This window comes from Lutjanus erythropterus, chromosome 18, assembly GCF_056507025.1.
Source record: "Lutjanus erythropterus isolate fLutEry1 chromosome 18, fLutEry1.hap2, whole genome shotgun sequence".
Lineage (NCBI taxonomy): Eukaryota > Metazoa > Chordata > Actinopteri > Lutjaniformes > Lutjanidae > Lutjanus > Lutjanus erythropterus.
Window position 1 is genome coordinate 12,801,462 of NC_139334.1, and position 16,417 is coordinate 12,817,878.

The 16,417-nt window shown below is 39.1% G+C and overlaps 1 protein-coding gene across 6 annotated transcripts in view; it reads right to left on the bottom strand.

Moving 5' to 3' along the window:
* eml1 (EMAP like 1) overlaps positions 1-16,417 on the bottom strand; it is a 73,619-nt gene that overhangs the window by 1,296 nt on the left and 55,906 nt on the right. For 3 of the 6 annotated variants that reach the window (XM_084741754.1, XM_084741751.1, XM_084741756.1), the window contains 17 exons: positions 14,427-14,453; positions 9,448-9,577; positions 7,927-8,076; positions 6,962-7,031; positions 6,617-6,727; positions 5,928-6,023; positions 5,696-5,830; positions 5,479-5,578; positions 5,071-5,222; positions 4,565-4,690; positions 4,009-4,140; positions 2,884-2,951; positions 2,605-2,693; positions 2,249-2,346; positions 1,830-1,917; positions 302-397; positions 77-207 (listed from right to left, as the gene is read on the bottom strand). In XM_084741754.1, coding sequence (XP_084597880.1) covers positions 77-207; positions 302-397; positions 1,830-1,917; positions 2,249-2,346; positions 2,605-2,693; positions 2,884-2,951; positions 4,009-4,140; positions 4,565-4,690; positions 5,071-5,222; positions 5,479-5,578; positions 5,696-5,830; positions 5,928-6,023; positions 6,617-6,727; positions 6,962-7,031; positions 7,927-8,076; positions 9,448-9,577; positions 14,427-14,453 — 1,799 coding nt within the window. The remainder of the gene's footprint in view (positions 1-76; positions 208-301; positions 398-1,829; positions 1,918-2,248; positions 2,347-2,604; positions 2,694-2,883; positions 2,952-4,008; positions 4,141-4,564; positions 4,691-5,070; positions 5,223-5,478; positions 5,579-5,695; positions 5,831-5,927; positions 6,024-6,616; positions 6,728-6,961; positions 7,032-7,926; positions 8,077-9,447; positions 9,578-14,426; positions 14,454-16,417) is intronic. The other 3 variants (XM_084741753.1, XM_084741757.1, XM_084741752.1) reach the window with 2 other exon arrangements.

Consider the following 16,417-nt stretch of genomic DNA (forward strand, 5'->3'; position numbering starts at 1 on the left):
CTGAGGAAGAGCATGCACAAATTTTGTTTGTTTTGCAAATCTAGGGTTCCCTGCCTGACACCGCACAGTATCTTACCCTGAACTGTGAGCAGGGGTACGAGAATAGATGGACCTTCCCAAAGTCGTCCCCGGTAACCAGGAGGCTCTTATCATTGCTCCTGCAGACGGCATTAATGTCGGTGCCGTCTGAGCCGTCGGGCCACAAGCCTGAGGAGCAGGGGAGAGAGGAAACGTCTACTGAACTGACATTAAAACTCAAACCCACACCTGAAGAGGGAGAATGATGAAGCCCTTCACTTACCGAAGACCTGGAAGCCCAGAGCGCAGGTGTAGGTGGCCCACTCGATGTCTCTGGTGGTCTCCACACTCACCACCTGTTTACACACTGACGGGATCCCTGAGGAAAATAAATTAGAATCATGGGTACTGTTACTTTAAAAAAAAAAAATTAGCACTAGGCCAGTGTTTATATGCTGTGAGTCCATCACCCTCATGAGTCATTTTAACACCTTTTTTTAAAATAACCATTCAGCACCTACTTAACAGCAAAAATCAGCTCTCGGCAACTCAAATTTTGAGTTTATGTGTTGAATTAACTGTTATACACTGACAACTTGGTAACATTTTATAATAAGGATGCAAAACACATTCTTAAGTAATTAATAGATGACTCATGATTTTATGTGTGAACTGATGCTGTTATCTGCTGTATCATAAATTCCTGTTGTTCAGCATTAAGAAATTATCTTTATCTTATTAAATTATTTATTATCTTTATCTTTCTTTTTTATCACTTTGAGTCTATGTGATTTATTATGCAGCAGCATGTAGATATTTGCATCTGACTACCAGTCTGATAAAGGCAGCTTCATATTTCTGTCATAAGAAGTACTGTTCTGCTTTCAGAGAGGCTGATCAAATGAATGGTCTGAAATATCCATTTTCTATGTAATAGTCCAGCTAATTAGGTGACGTAAAATAATCTATGAATTAACTATGAGTCAGCATTATATGACTGATGATCCATTAAAGACCCTGAAAAGCTTTTTCTTCAATCAGCTTTTTCCTTACATCGGTTTTGTTTATTTCACATCAGAGATTTTCTGTATTTATTTGTTGTTTGTTTTGTATTTGTACTTTACTCACTGATCTTAAGTGGGTGGAGCTCAGTGGAAAAAGATGATGTCACATTCTTCTCTGCACCAAAGTCCAGCAAAATTTGAATCAAAATCAAACCACATGCACACAGTCTTGATGAAGTGGATTGGCTGATTTTTAAACTCTTAAGAATAAAATATTTTTCCAATCGTGAATATTTACTCAGTGTCAATCTTTTTCATTTTAAAATAAATATCCTTTAAGTCTTTATCTATTGCAACATTTATATATTTGCAGTATTAGGAACTGGGAGTCTGTGGTGCCACTCCTGGGAAAAATGCTGTATTAAGTTACAGGTGGCCGGCTGTGCAACTCTAACTTCTTATCAAGGTGAAGTAACACACAACTTTCAGTGTGTGCTGCTTTTCAGACTCATACCGTGCAAAGCATAAAATCAGATCATATTTTCTCACAGAAGGATGGAAAAAGGCCAATTATTGTCTGACCTTTTTAATCAAAACAACAATGTTTTGTTTTGCTTTCCCCAGAATTCAGTGACCTGTAATACTGATATTGTTTTATTTGAGAATTAAATTATCATTGTCAGGCATTCACTGATTCCTGAGCAGGATAAAAGATAAAATTAAACATAATTTTATCTGTACCATCCCCTGATCATAAACCCACCAAAATGACAAAGGCAGTGAGAGGATGAGACTGATCATACTCACAGTACAGTATCTCATAGTCCCCTGAATTTGATACCAGGTACTGGGAGTCCACTGACCAGTCCAGGTGGGTGATGAAACTAGAGTGACCCTGAGGAATAACGCAAAACTTAGATTATTTATCACATTCTTCCTGGAGTAAAAGCGATATGCACCAGAGAGAATCCTAAAAATGTGAATCGGTTGGGATATAACAGCCCTTAGTCATTATGTTGACGCAGACACAGTGATGTATGACTCAGCTAGCTGTCATTTATCATTTTACAGCTTCTTTATCAACATGTAGTGAGGAGGACAGGGTGTACAGAGAAGAGGCCCAAATATAGAGCTGAGGAGGGAACTAAATATAAAGCTGATGCAGGGTGGAACTAAAAATACAGGAGCCACGGATGAGGGGGGGGATTATAAATACAGGTGCTCACCGAGCACTTCCCCACTCGGCTGTACTTCCTCCCATTTTCTGCCACAGCGTAGATATAGATGTAGTTGTCATGGGAACCGATGGCCAGGAAGTTACCATCTAAATAAAATAAATGAAAACAGGAAGATTACTGATTAAAAAATAAAACAAAATGTAGATGTTAAAAGATCAAAAACTATCCTGAACCCAATGTATTTATACACCTGAAATGATCATTTTCATTTGTTGATGTCAACAACCCCACAATAAATGCAAGTTTTTGTATTGTTTTGTATAATCCTTAATGCTGTTCCTGTGTTGTAATTTTCCAACCCTATACAACGCTCTGCATGCTCAGGGGAACCGCTCGTACAGTACCTGGTCCATAGCTCATAACAGACAGCTGTTCGTTCCCATCTGTGTGCACTGTGACGAGATCCTTAGAGTCAGTGTCCAGCACCAGCCACCTGCAGGATCAATGACAAACTGTTCATCAACAATCTGCTTCTTCATCTGTTCAATAATAATTAAAATCTGCTCAGTGACTCTTTTCTCTTAACTTTTTTTTTTTTTTACCTGAAGCAGTCAAACATTGTATTTCTGTAGAAAGTGACTAACAGCAAAGGGTTTTATTTTTTTTGTTTACAGATCCCCTACCTGCCAGTTTGGGTTCCTATGGCAACCACAGCTCCAGACGGGTGGAAGCCTGCTGACTGGGCAGCATCCTGTCAGAAAGAAGAAGAGGAGGATATTTACAGTCCTCAAATCCATTTTCAGTGCCTGTTATAATGAATATAATGATTTTTTTTTTTACTGTTTACTGTATGTAATGTATAGTTGTTTATTTCTTTTTGTTTGTTTTCTCTTACACAGACATATGTCCAGGTTTTTAATACCATGGTTGACTTGCCGTGCTGTTTGTAAATCTATTGGTCAATAAAGCATTAAATAGAAGTCATATACTCAAAAATGTTTTTGCCTTTTTTTGTATGTTTGAACTGAACTTTGCAGAATAATCTATGTATGTATGTGAAGTTTCTCTGTGCTCAACTTAAATTTCAGTTTGATACGTGTGTGTACGAGCATATTTTTGGGATATCACAACTAGTTTGGAGGAAAATCATTGTTCAATATGCAACATACACAAATTTGATGTGCGGTGAAATCTCAAATTGTCCAAAGACATAAAAAGAACAAAAAAAAATTGAATACATGATCTAGAAGTTTTCTTGTTCACTCATGGATGGCTATTCTCAATTACTATACAAACCATTTTTTAAATTTTAAACTGTAATTTTACCAATTGCCATTAAGGTACTGGTGTTGGAAATTATCTTTGGCTATAAACACATGTACAGTACATCAGACAGTGGTTCCGCAACTGTCAGTGTTTTTCCGTACTTATCCCCTAAAAATAAACTAATAAACTAAGTTAAACTGAGCAAAAAATATTTGCTTATTCATATATTCTGGATTTTGAGTATGAAGAAATATACGCAATTTTCCAGAAGGTCACTGGACTTTTGTCTTAGACACAAATTACTGCTGAATGAGGATTGGTTTTGTGTGTTATGAAACATGTCTGGAGGGGATCTTTAATGTCAGTGATAAGAATTCACTCAAAACTGAAACAATGCATGTTAATTTGTAATCGTAAAATGTAAAATTCCTGGCATCAGAACTGATAAAATGATAGAGATAAATAGTTTCCTGAGGTATCGTTTGTTGTATGCTGTGTAATTCCCCTGATTTACCCCAGGGGGCAGTGTTGACTAAACTTACCTCCATACTCTTGGTCCAGATGAGCTGATGGGAACTCGAGTCCCACAGGCAGACCTGCCTGTCATAACCACAGGTGAGGAACTGAGGCTTCCAGGGGTGGATGGCCAGACCCCACAACTCATCAGTGTGACCCTGCAGAGGAGACAACAACACAGCCCTTCAAATGTCAGCTGTATTTTGTGCAGAATACCTGCAGAGTATCATAGTAGAGCTGCAAAAATGAATGATTAATCAACCTGCATCTATTTTGACAATTGATTCATTGTTTTACACTAATATTCTCTGGCTCCAGCTCCTCTAATTCAATATTTCCTGCTTTTCTCTGAGTTATTATTTTTTTGTAAACTTAATTTTTAATTTGTGAACTGTTGGTCAGATTAGATGAAGTGTCATCTTGGGCTCTGGGAGACTGTGATGGACTTTTGACATTTTATAGACCAAACAACATTGATTTATTGAGGAAATAACTAGCAGATTAATCGATGATAGAAATAGTCATAAATAGTCATTAGTTATCTCTACATTGTATTACAAATGTGTATTTTCGTATGTGTACCTGTGTAATAGGCATGAACTCTCCATCCAAACTGCCTTGCAGAACAAAGTTCTTCGTGGTCCCGATGAGCACAGTTTCTCCTCTGCCCTCTGCGATGGTCCTGATGGGACCAAACAACTCGGGCACCTGTGGAGAAAATAAAATAATCATGAAAACCATCTGTTCACCTGGAATCCAACATTTGCCTACTAATCTTTTACTGCATAATGCGGTCTCTTTAGAGCAAATAAGACACGAGCGACCCCTAATTCTCACCACTATAAATATCCATGAATCTCACTGAGAGCGTCTCATCCTCTGTAATATTTATGATATCGTGCAGTATTCAGAAGGCACAGTCCGCCGCCTCAGGCGGGAGCGCAATTTCTGGCTAATATGAGAAACCTACTTAAAGAGAGGGAGCTGGATATGTAGCCTAACATTTTATTAGAACATATTAACAGAATGTGGCAATAGAAGATCAGATCATTAGGACGCTCTCTGCTTTCTGCTGAACTTTGCCTCACCTCCACTGTCTGTATCTGCTGGTAGCTGCTGTCCCAGGAGACGAGCCTGCGGTCTTTTCCTCCAGACACAAGTGTGCCATTCCTTAGCATGGTCAGAGCAAAGATGCTGCCCTCGTGAGCTCCCTGGATGACGTGGCTGATACGATTAGTGCCTGAGTGACAGAGATGGGATGAGATGGATGAGAAGGTTCAGTTGGTCGGACATAAAGGTCGACTGCTTGAAGAGGGCAGATTAACAGACAGACAGACAGACAGACGGGGTGATCGATAGACAAATCAGAGACAAAAAGACATATAGTGCAGTTTTTTAGGTTTTAATACCTGTTTAAATGTTGGATTTTTGACCACGTGCGCACACTGGGCCACTCTGTATTAATAAAGGTTTAAGGAATTAATTAATTAACTTGCCTTTTCCCCACACCAGGATGTTCCCACTCGAATCTCCTGTGATGGCGTCTCCATTTTCTGCAAAGGTCACACACAACACAAACTTGGGCTTCTCCTGTTTCTGCAAGACACATAAGAACAAACACAAATTGTTTCATTTTTCCTGGACCACCACTGTTTGCCTCTATGACAGACTTTGATATTGATCTAACATGTGGGACACGTTCTGGTGTCCTACCTCAAACAGGCCCTGCTTCTTGACCAGCATGCCTTTCTCCAGGTTCCAGAAATAGAGGTGAGACTTGCCGCAGGTCACGATGATGTTGCAGTCTGTCGGGTGAAAGTCTGCCGCGAACACGGATTCATTCGAGCACTGAGCGGAAACATGCGAAAAACAAGAAACAGTGGGTAAGTGTTGAAACTGTATGCATACTGGTATTCACTGTATATGCATAAATGCACACACATACCTTCACCTCCGCCAGTCTGTCCTCTCTCTGCCAGTCCCAGACAGAGAGGACATGATCATTGGAGTCGTCTACCACACACAATGTGTTCCCTCCATTCTAACAAACAGAAAAAGGCACAAACACATGTTTATGTGCTGACAAAGTGGTATAGAAGAGACAAAGAACAGTCAAAAATGTTCTTAAAGGGATGATTGGATTTTTTGATTTGATTTGGAAAAAGTAAGCACATAATATGTCTTGTGTTTTAAAGCTTTTAAAAAGGCCCATCTAAAAAATCTAGATCATTTTAAGTGTACTTTATATTTAGAATATTTTCACCACCTTTTTCTGACGAGAAAACAGTCATTTTACTTAACGGATTGCAGGAGTTGTTGGTCTAGCGGTGCCTCGATCTGTTAGTTTGTTTGTGTTATTGTGTGACTTTGGTAACCTTTTAAAACACCAAAAGTCACACAGTAGCAGAAACAAACTAACTGATTGAGGCGGCGGTAGACCAGCAGCTCCGTGTTCTCCGGGAGTTCAGTGCTCAGCTTCCTACACCAGTATCCTGCTGCCTCTCCAAGCTGAGGCTGTAGCGACTGCCATCTAATGTAGGTAACACACTGACTATAGATAAGTACCTCACTCATCAAAATATCAGAACTACCTCTTCAGTGTCCTTGTTTGGTGTGTCTGTGGTGTTTCCTTACCGACTTGGAGAACGCCAAGCAGACCAAGGCTCGGTCGAAGAAGCCTGTGCCGAGAACGTGGAGTGTGTTGAGGCTGACGGAGTCCCACACACGGACATGAGGAGCCAGCTGCTGCCAAGAAAAGACACAGAGAAACATGGGCACAACACCAGGAGAGAAATATCATCAGTGTGATGCGATGTGAAACTGAATTCAATAAACATATATGGTAAGTGAACGCTGAGTGAATGTGTTTCACCTTCCAGCTGAGTAAACATAATTTCTTTCTAAACTATATCTCCTCACTCCAATAACACATCAGTCACTGAGAGCTAAAGTGATCAAATATCAATCTCTCTCACTTACTTTCCCATCTGAAGAGGTGCCCGCCACCTGCCCAGTTGCTATGGTGATTTTATCGGGATGGACGGCCAGGCTGGTGAAGAGAAAGATGTGAAAACAGACATGAGACCAGTTAAAAGCTTTTTCAACATCAAAAGGAGTGTGTGAATAAAGATGAGCAGAACATAAAAGGCTGTATTTGGTGAGTGAGGCTCTTAAAGCTGTGAATATGATATTCACTGTAGCTACCACACGCCGTCTGTGCTAATGTGAGGAGGAGAAATGAAACAGTTTAAGATAAACTCATCCTCTTTTGGGTATGGCGGTGTAGAAACACACGTAGCATGTGTAAAGCTCTAACATTTTGTCTTCAAAGGAGTCAGAATCTGTGTGCAATCCATCCTTTGATCTGCAATTCAAAGTGTTCATTAATAATTTGAACTTTGATTAACCTCAGAGTGAAACAGCATAATCAAGGACGTGTCTTTTTAAGGTTACCCTGCACCAGGGATGGCAAACGTACAATCATTCCTTACTTAACTACAGATACTTGTGTAAAAAGTGACTCTGGTAAAAGTAGAATTACTGATTCTTCTTTACTCAAGTAAAAGTGAAAAAGTTCAGGCACTAAAATGTACTAAATTTAAAAATTGGGTGTTGTTACAACATTCTTGTCTTGTCTGACCGGTTTTGATGCTGGGAAGGCAGAATGCAATGATGCTAAATAAGAATAATCAATTATTCCCCCCAAAATGCTTCAAAACTAAAGTAATAAGTCTGTTTTGAACTTACATGTCTGTGCAGAAATTCCTGTAAAGGAAAACTTGCTATGAATAAACTCTACAGCCTGTGAGGATTGTAGAAAATAAGAGTTGAAATATCAGCTCTAACAGGGATCAGAGATGAAAGGCAGATGACAGATGTGATGTGAGCTGCAGTTGACTGCATGTGGAAGCAGTCCCTCGGGTCAGTGTGTGTGTGTCTCTCACCATTTGATGTCATCTGTGTGTCCAGTGTAGTGTCTCTGCAGCTGCTCATCCACATTGAAGAGGACGACCACTGAGGCGATGAAATACACTGTTTCTCCAGTGGGCAACAAGTAAAGGTTGGAGCGACAGTCTCGACCACGATAACCGTAACTGGAATTTCAAATTGGTCAAGGAACAAAACAAGAATAATATCCAAAACAGAGCTGAAACAATCAATCAATCAATCAACAGAAAATTAGATCATTTTTCAAGCTAAACATTGGGAGCTTCCAGGTTTGCACTTGTGAAGATTTGCTGCTTTTTTGTTTTATGTGACTATAAAATTAAAAGCTTTGGATATTGACCTGTTGGACAAAACAAGAACTTTGGCGACTTGCCATTGTTGGTTTGGTAAGCCATTGTTTTCCTACCATTAGCTAGCTGTTTAGCTTCTGTTCTACCAACATATGTGACACTATATGTTGCTTTCACAGGAAAAAGAGAAAGTTGACTGAGGTTGACCAATTTTGCTCAGCGGTTTAACGAGCACACAGCAAAAAGTGGTGGCGGGGGGTCAGTTATGCAAAAGTGTAAGTGACACCAGCAAAGCTAGCTAGCAAAGTTATTTTTTTGCTTTTGATAAACAATGATGAGACGGGCCACATAAAGCTTTGTGACTAATGTATATACAGTTAAGTTACATCAGTGTCAGCTAATGTCAGCACTACACGCTGTGGTACATCTCCGTCACTTGGGTGAGAGAGCTGGAGACGCGACAGCACTTGGTCTTGACTTGGTCTCTGTCATGACTTATTCTCGGCTCAGGTGGTCTTGAATACAACACAGCAGACATAGTATTTAGACACAAATATGCACCTTTACTCCATTTTTTTAATAACATGAAGGTCAGAAACTACAAAAATACATTAAATGCATTCAAATTACACTATGAAACATTAAATCATCTACTGTGTGCATGTGTTTAATGTATTCACATAATCTATTTGTGATCTAGTTCATACTGGATTCAACATACAAAATGTAGAGCACACAGGTCTATTTCTGTGTATGTGTGCGTGTGTTTCTCTCCCTAGATTTAATCTTTTCTTTGTCTCCCTTTTGGCTTTTTCCCTCGCGGCTTTCTGCTCGACTGAACAACACACTACATTCATTCATTCTTCAACAAATGAAAGAAAGAGGGACACCACGAAATGAAACAAAACAAAAATAAAACAGCACAAGAGGAGCGGCTGACTGGTGGCGTCTCAGCCTGCCAGCTGTGTGCAGGTTATTACTGACTGCAGGCTGCAGAGCGATGAGCCTGACTCCAACTGCGGCAGCGCTGCATGGTGAAAATGAACATCTGAGCAGATCTACTCTGACAGCCAGGGACACATTTGTCAGCTTCCTCTCTTAACTACATCACAGGCCAATCTGGATTTACTCTCCACAGAAGATTACTTTTCACAACTTTCCGAATCATGCGCAGGACTTTTTATTTCCTCTGAAAATTCCCATTCCGAAGCGGCAGTGAAAGGATACACCCAGTCCAGTTTGAGTTTGTTGCTGGGCAGCTCGGCTCTGGCCTCCAGGCAGTAGCTGTCCACCTGCTCTTTGGGCATGAACATGGTGATGGGACGACCCTTCAAGTACATTTTCACATAACCTTCCTCTAGAAAAAGCAACAGAAAGGATCAGTGAGATAATATACATGTAGAAAAACACATGAGACTGGTGGAATTATGTCAGTTATTTTTTAGGTATCACATTTTTTTAAATATATGACAGTATGCAAAAAGCACAGACATGACACTGAAGCATAAAACAATGTCTTATAATGATGTGAATGACAATGACAATGTTGAATGTGTGACAGGATTATAGGATAATGGAAGGATGTGACATGATGTTTTTTTTTTTTTTGCTCAGGACTCAATTAAAGACAACAAATAACAGAATTTGCAAACACAAACAAACCAGCTTTTTAACTGACTTTATTAGTCATTTCAGAGACATTCTTATGACAACAACAAAGAGCGTTTTAGAACACTTTGAAAACTCATAAATATTCAGCTCACAGCAGAGGTTAACCAACATAAAATGCAGACACAAGCAGAGAGCAATGGAAATGTTATGAAAAAAACAAACAAATAACAAACAGATCCAAGCTTAGAAAAGGGGATAATGAGAAACCGTCATTGATTTAAAACATGCTAACACTGAAAAAGAATTCATGCAGAAAACATTAAGGGAACAAAATCAAACAAAAGGAACCATTAATGTCCACATTTTCTTTATCTCACTAAAAGAAAAGACTATAGTATATAAAACAAGCTCCCAATCTCACCTATAAGAAATTTGGACTTGTTTTGTTATTGTTTTCCATTAGGTGTTGCTAAAAAATCTGCAATCTCTCTGCAACTTCTTTGGTATGAGAGGTTTTAATGGTATAGATCTGATATAAAACCATGAACTTGGCTCTGTATTGACTGGCTCGGATATATTAAAGCTTAATAACTGGAATAAACTCTTAAATCTAGAGAAGTGACTGTCGGACTCAGCTAGTAACAAATCTGGAAGTACTGGCTGGGAGACTTGACGGGGCTGCGATAACTGGGTGTATCAAGAGGAGAGTATGATGACAAACTGCCTGACTTTCTCAGCTGGAGACTAAAATTCGGGGTCTTTCTGATCGGTGGCAGCTTGGCGGCACCGCCCTTTCTGGCCATGCTGGCCTTGATGCTTTCTGAGGTTTGCTGTTGGGGGTTGGCGGCTGAACGGGCCGTTACAGCCGAAGCCGCGGGGCTGCCGCTGGTCCCCGTCCGTTTGGCAGAGCGGCTGAGGTAAATCTGTACTGTGACTATAATGCAGACACATGGGGACAAGAGCAGAGGAGCCAGTGATGGAAAGAGGTGGGTGGTGGAGGTTTTCAGGGCCGGTTGGGAGGAGGGGGCCAAACATGGACAAGCAGGGGTGAAGGAGCAAGAGTTGCACAGGGTGGAGGAGGTTGGTACAGCAAGTTAGACAAATGTAATGATTGTTTTTTTTGTGTCACATTTAGTAAAAACCATCATGAATCATCATGTCAAGACACAAACTATCAAAAGGAAACTAGGGACACTGAGATCTCATAATGAAATATTAGTTATTAAAGAGTTTGGAGTAATTAAATGAGTTTTCTTGACTATCCGTCATGAGTAAAATGCTGCCTTGCTGGTCTAGATCAGTGGTTCCAAACTGCGGGGTCAGGACCCATGCAAGGTTAGTTACACTTCACAATAAGGGTGCAAATCATCACAGCTGTGCATGCACGTGCTAAAAGAGCATCGCTTATTGAACGTGTTCATGTTTCTGGTGATCTGAACACAGTTTGCCACTCATGAACATGAATCTGAGTGTTGTTCACAGCTGAGAGCTCACATCTTCAACCAACAATAAAAAAAAGTGTGATGCAGACTCAAAGCAGAGAGACAGAGAGTGAGAGAGAGAGAGTGAGAGAGTGAGAGTGCAAAATGAATATGGACAGAAGTGTCAACGATATTGCCTAAAAAGTTTCTTTGATTATGCAGTATGAAGTGTATGACCTAGGCTACACCGCAGACTGGAGTCTCTGTTACAGTGAAAAACAGATGGATGGATCTGCTCCTTATAGTTCCTTATTGGTGCACTCAGTTGAAATGGGAAGTTGTAATTTCCAAGTTCCCAGCTGGAAATTTCAATAATACAGCAGTAGTTTGCTGTAGTGTAAAAAGCTTGAAAATTGTTATTACCAACTATAGATATAAATTATCCTGGCCATACAAATTATAACAAAAAAGATGCATCATTTAGTATGACATGACTATACTTCAGCATCCCTGGTAGGAGGAGGTTCTTTTTAAAATTACACTAAGAAATGGGAGACATGCATGTGAACTAGTTTGACTTTGGGAATGTAAACTTAGTTCAAATTGTGAAATGGTGAGCTATGAATGTGAGCTAGTTCACAAATCTTTGAGGCAGCTCTTGTGAGATGTGAACTGCAAATCATAAACTTAATAATATAATCGAATAATATAATATAATATAATTAATGATAAATAATGGTTAAGTAATACACAACTCATGTTGATTCAAAGCTTGAATTGCAGAACGTATCACGAATTACTTTTACTCACCTCTATCAAATCATCAAGCCACTGTCACTTGATTGGATTAGTTCACACTTAATAAATCAGTGTAAGGAATGTTAATTCACAGGTATGTGATTAGCTGGATTGCAGCTACATTAAAAAAAGTTTATTTCAGACCCGTGCATTTGTTCAGCCTCTCTGAGGGCAGAACAGTAACTGCTCTCATAGAAATACAAAGCTATGTTTTTAATCAAATTCGATAGATGTAAACATTTACATAATAAACATAAATACAGTTGCACAAACACACTTATGTAACTGAAATCCAGCTGATTTGATGCATATCATTTAATGTATGAAGTATGAAGTGAATTAACATTCTTCAACTGATGATCTAAGTGTGAACTATATCACATCAAGTCGCAGTGACTCCATCATGTGTTTGTGGTGAGAAAAAGAAACACGATCCATCCTGAATTAATTCAAGCACTGAATCGTCATGAGTCATGCATTAGTTAACCAATACTTAAATATATTTTATATAAATTCTAATTACACTGTTCTTACCAGAGAACTATCAGCAAATTATGGACACTATAATTACCTCTGATATTTCTTTTATCTTCGCTTTTGTCTTGTAAAATACAGCATAATGATACCAGTAACATTTTATTTGAAAGGGTGTGCATAAGACTATCACTACACTGCCATAAATATGTCATGATACCTGTCGTGAACATGAAGCCTTTATGAATGTCCATAACTGTTGTCATTAAGTATCATTCACCAATTATGTAATGCAAAGTTGAGGTTATTTGAGATGTCTTTGCTGTGACAACATTAACCAAGACAACATAACCTGTAAATGTCTTCGTCATGACAACTTGACATTATCACACTTAAAGAAACTGTTCAGCTTTATGTTATAACATTACATTATACTGTCATATGTGGTTGGTTTTGACACCGGCCACCATGAGACCATTATAAGTGTGTCATGAATGTTTTCCTTAACCTAAAGTACAATGGTACATTTTGAACTTGTCATAAAGATGTTATTACATTTTGTGACATTGTCATTGCTTTTATAGCAATGTCATGTATAATTTCCTGGACTTCAACTTAAGTGTTACCATTTGGACCATTTGGACTTATAATGATGTCACAAGCCCAATTAATTTAAAAAAATAATGTCAAGTTGCCATAGCAAAGACATTTTCAACTTTGCATTTGCAAAAATGGAATAATTGAGTGAAGGGCACTTGACAGACATTCATAAAGACTCCTTGATGTTCATGACAGGTGTAATGGCATGTTTATGACAGTTTAATGGCTTATGCACACTCCTTCAAATTTCGTGTTAGAGTTTTACTTCATCAGGCCTCTGATAATTGTTCAGATGAGAAAGACTGAGAGGTTTCGTGTTGAAAACCTCCCTTTGATTAAACTGCTCATAACATGTGTACTGCTCACTGTGATGACAGGACACAAGTTTCTGCTACTTTTAAGGAGTTAGGAACCACTGGTCGAGATGCTTTCAAATGTAAAACTGGTTGTTTAAATGATGAATTATTCTGCACCAAGACTGGATAAACAGCAATATATCTGTGAGGAAATGAGCTTTAACTCCAGTCTTTATTTAAGGACAGCTTTGGCAGCTTTGTGAATTCTTTGCTGAAGGGAAACTACACACAAACAGACGACACTTCGGGCCATGTGAGAAAACTACAAGCAGTAAAATCAAACAGACTTCAATAGGAACTACCCCAAAAAAGAGACTGAATGTGTTTGTAATGCAAATATTCATTTTGAAGGCCGGAGGATAATAAAAGCAGCGGCAAAATCTACTCGCTCTCAACTGCAGCGAGGAATTTCAGAAAAAAGAGGATTTAAATGTTCGCAGAGAAACTCAAAGCGACTGCGAGGAAGCGATTGTCAGAAATCTTTGTGTTGTTACTATGGTGACAGAGACTAAATGCCTACGAGCGAAAGTGAGGCTGTGAGCGAACACACAGGTTTGGGTGAAGCAGCAGCTTCATCCGCAGTTGAACAACAAGTGTGTTGACACATGAGTGAACTGTAAACACTGCAATCGCACTCTGACGCAGCGCTCAGTGGAGGTTAGCGAGGATGTGTGTGTGTTAGTCTAAAAACAAAGGTAAGGTAACTCTCTCACACACACACGCTTTGTCAACCCACCCCTGCCCCTGTTTGGACAACTCCCTGATCACTGCACCAATGGGAAACTGTAAATTTTAATATTTAGGAAAGAAAAGTATATGATTTAAAATGTCAGAATAATAGTCCTGGTTTTACCCTTTGAATGAGATCAAAACAAATCATCTGCAGTGTCCAGAGAGCTGTGTAGGCCGGGGGCTTTGAGGGATGGGAGGGGTTGGGGGAGCCTACCTTTGCAGTGGGTCACACGTCGCATCCCTTGTAAAGGTCACAGAGAGAGACACAAGCAGCAGGTGAGGCGTGGCATGGCTTCCTCACTGCCTGCTCTGTCCTAATATGGGTACACTTCCTGTTTTCTGCTGCTAATGAACATCAGCTTCTGTCCTTAATGGTTTAAATGTATCACTGCTCATTTCCTGGTGGTGTCCCACCCTCTGCTCTTTTGTGGCGTCTGATTTGATTTATTAGCCTTTTCATCAACATCAACAGAGAAAAAAAATGCAGTTATTTTTTTCTAGCATTTCCTTTTTAAATCAGCAGTTATTTCTAACTGTTTTTATCCCGTGAAAGTAAGAAAACTAAACACATGCTTGCACTTGCAGCACATTTTCTTGTATCAATTGAACAGCTTTGCACGTAATCATGTCACGTATTGCAGATAAGCATCATATTGGCAGAATTTACTGTTGCAATTATCATCTGTATTGGTAAATTGTCACCCAGTGGCAGTTTATGTCCACCGATAGTGCCGATTTGCAGGAGATTATCTGTCTGTAATTAATTCAAATGTCCAATAAGTGGTGAACAGAGGTGATAATTAACCCTGTGGCTCATGTCTCCTAACAGTCAGCATCAACCTTAGAGATAATTAAAGAGCATTAACAGGCTGGACTTTCACAGTCACATGATGATATGTGATTTATTAATGGGGATTCTGACTGTGTCTCTACCTCCTAATCTGATGTCTTGTAAATATACAAAGGTAACATTTGTCTGTTTTATGTTTGGATCATGTTTGCTATAACTGGACATCTAGCTAAAAAATATTAAAGGTAGTTTGCTGAGATACAAACTACAATGAAGAAAGCTGAAGCCAGGTGTGTAAATCAAGTCAAAAACAGCTGTCTAATTTACACAAAATCAGTAGCATGCTGGAGATGGAAACTCTGATCAATGCTCATTAAAATTTCATATTCACTCCTATTGTCTTGTGTGTTTCCTGCTTTTTGTGTAAAGAATAAACTGTGACATGGCTTGTCTTGTGCAGAATTGTGGAAAAATAGTGGGAGGCTCATCCTGAGCTTTTTTAGGTCTTAGTTCTCTCCTTTGTGTGTTTCCTAGCCTACAATGAACACACAAACTACTGAAATTATTTTAAAAATCTGCCCAAAGAATAAAAGTAATCATCAGCCAAGGCTATTATTGCAAAGTGCAGTGCTCAGATAAAGACAGGTATCACAACTTAAAAGAAAATTATAGTATTTCTCAGCTTGGGTCTTATTCTCATTATTACAACCATAATGACTGTGGATGATACTAATTTTGCACTCCCCTCATTTGTCATAGAGATTCAAAGAAATGTGGACTCCAAAAAAAGAATGTGTTTAAACGCTTCAAAAAGTTTTCCAAAAGTTTTACATAAGTCATTTTCAAGATTTCTTAGGCTAGTTTGAACAGCTGTAAATTTGCTGTAGTACAGTAGATCCCTTTGCAGGTACAATAGCTAAGCCATTCTGTGTTTCAGTTGGCCTGAGAAACGCATTTACACCTGGTATTAGCAGATAGCAGATAAGGATGATAACACATGGAAAGATGCATATTGATGCAAGGTGTAAATACAATATGGCTCACATTGGGTTTGGATCTTAAATGCAATCCGTACAACGAAATGTACAGATATTTGTTTTTAGCTAAAACAAAATATAGGTTGTTCAAATTTAGAGAGCAAGCTGATGAGAAGGCTGAAAAAGGCACAACTCTAATTGCTGCTTATTCGTCTCTTCTGTGCTATAAGAGCACCAAAAGATGAGTTGTTCAATAGAACTACATGAAAAATCAAATACGGGTGGGACATGAATGATATACAGTAAGCAATAACTGTGTGCGGTGGTGTGCGCTGTACTTATCTTTGCAGCTGATCTGCTGGTAACAAGGCAAAATTTATCTAGTCACAGAGCAGCCTCCATACCGGCACAAACTGACAAAATACGTTTCATACAAAG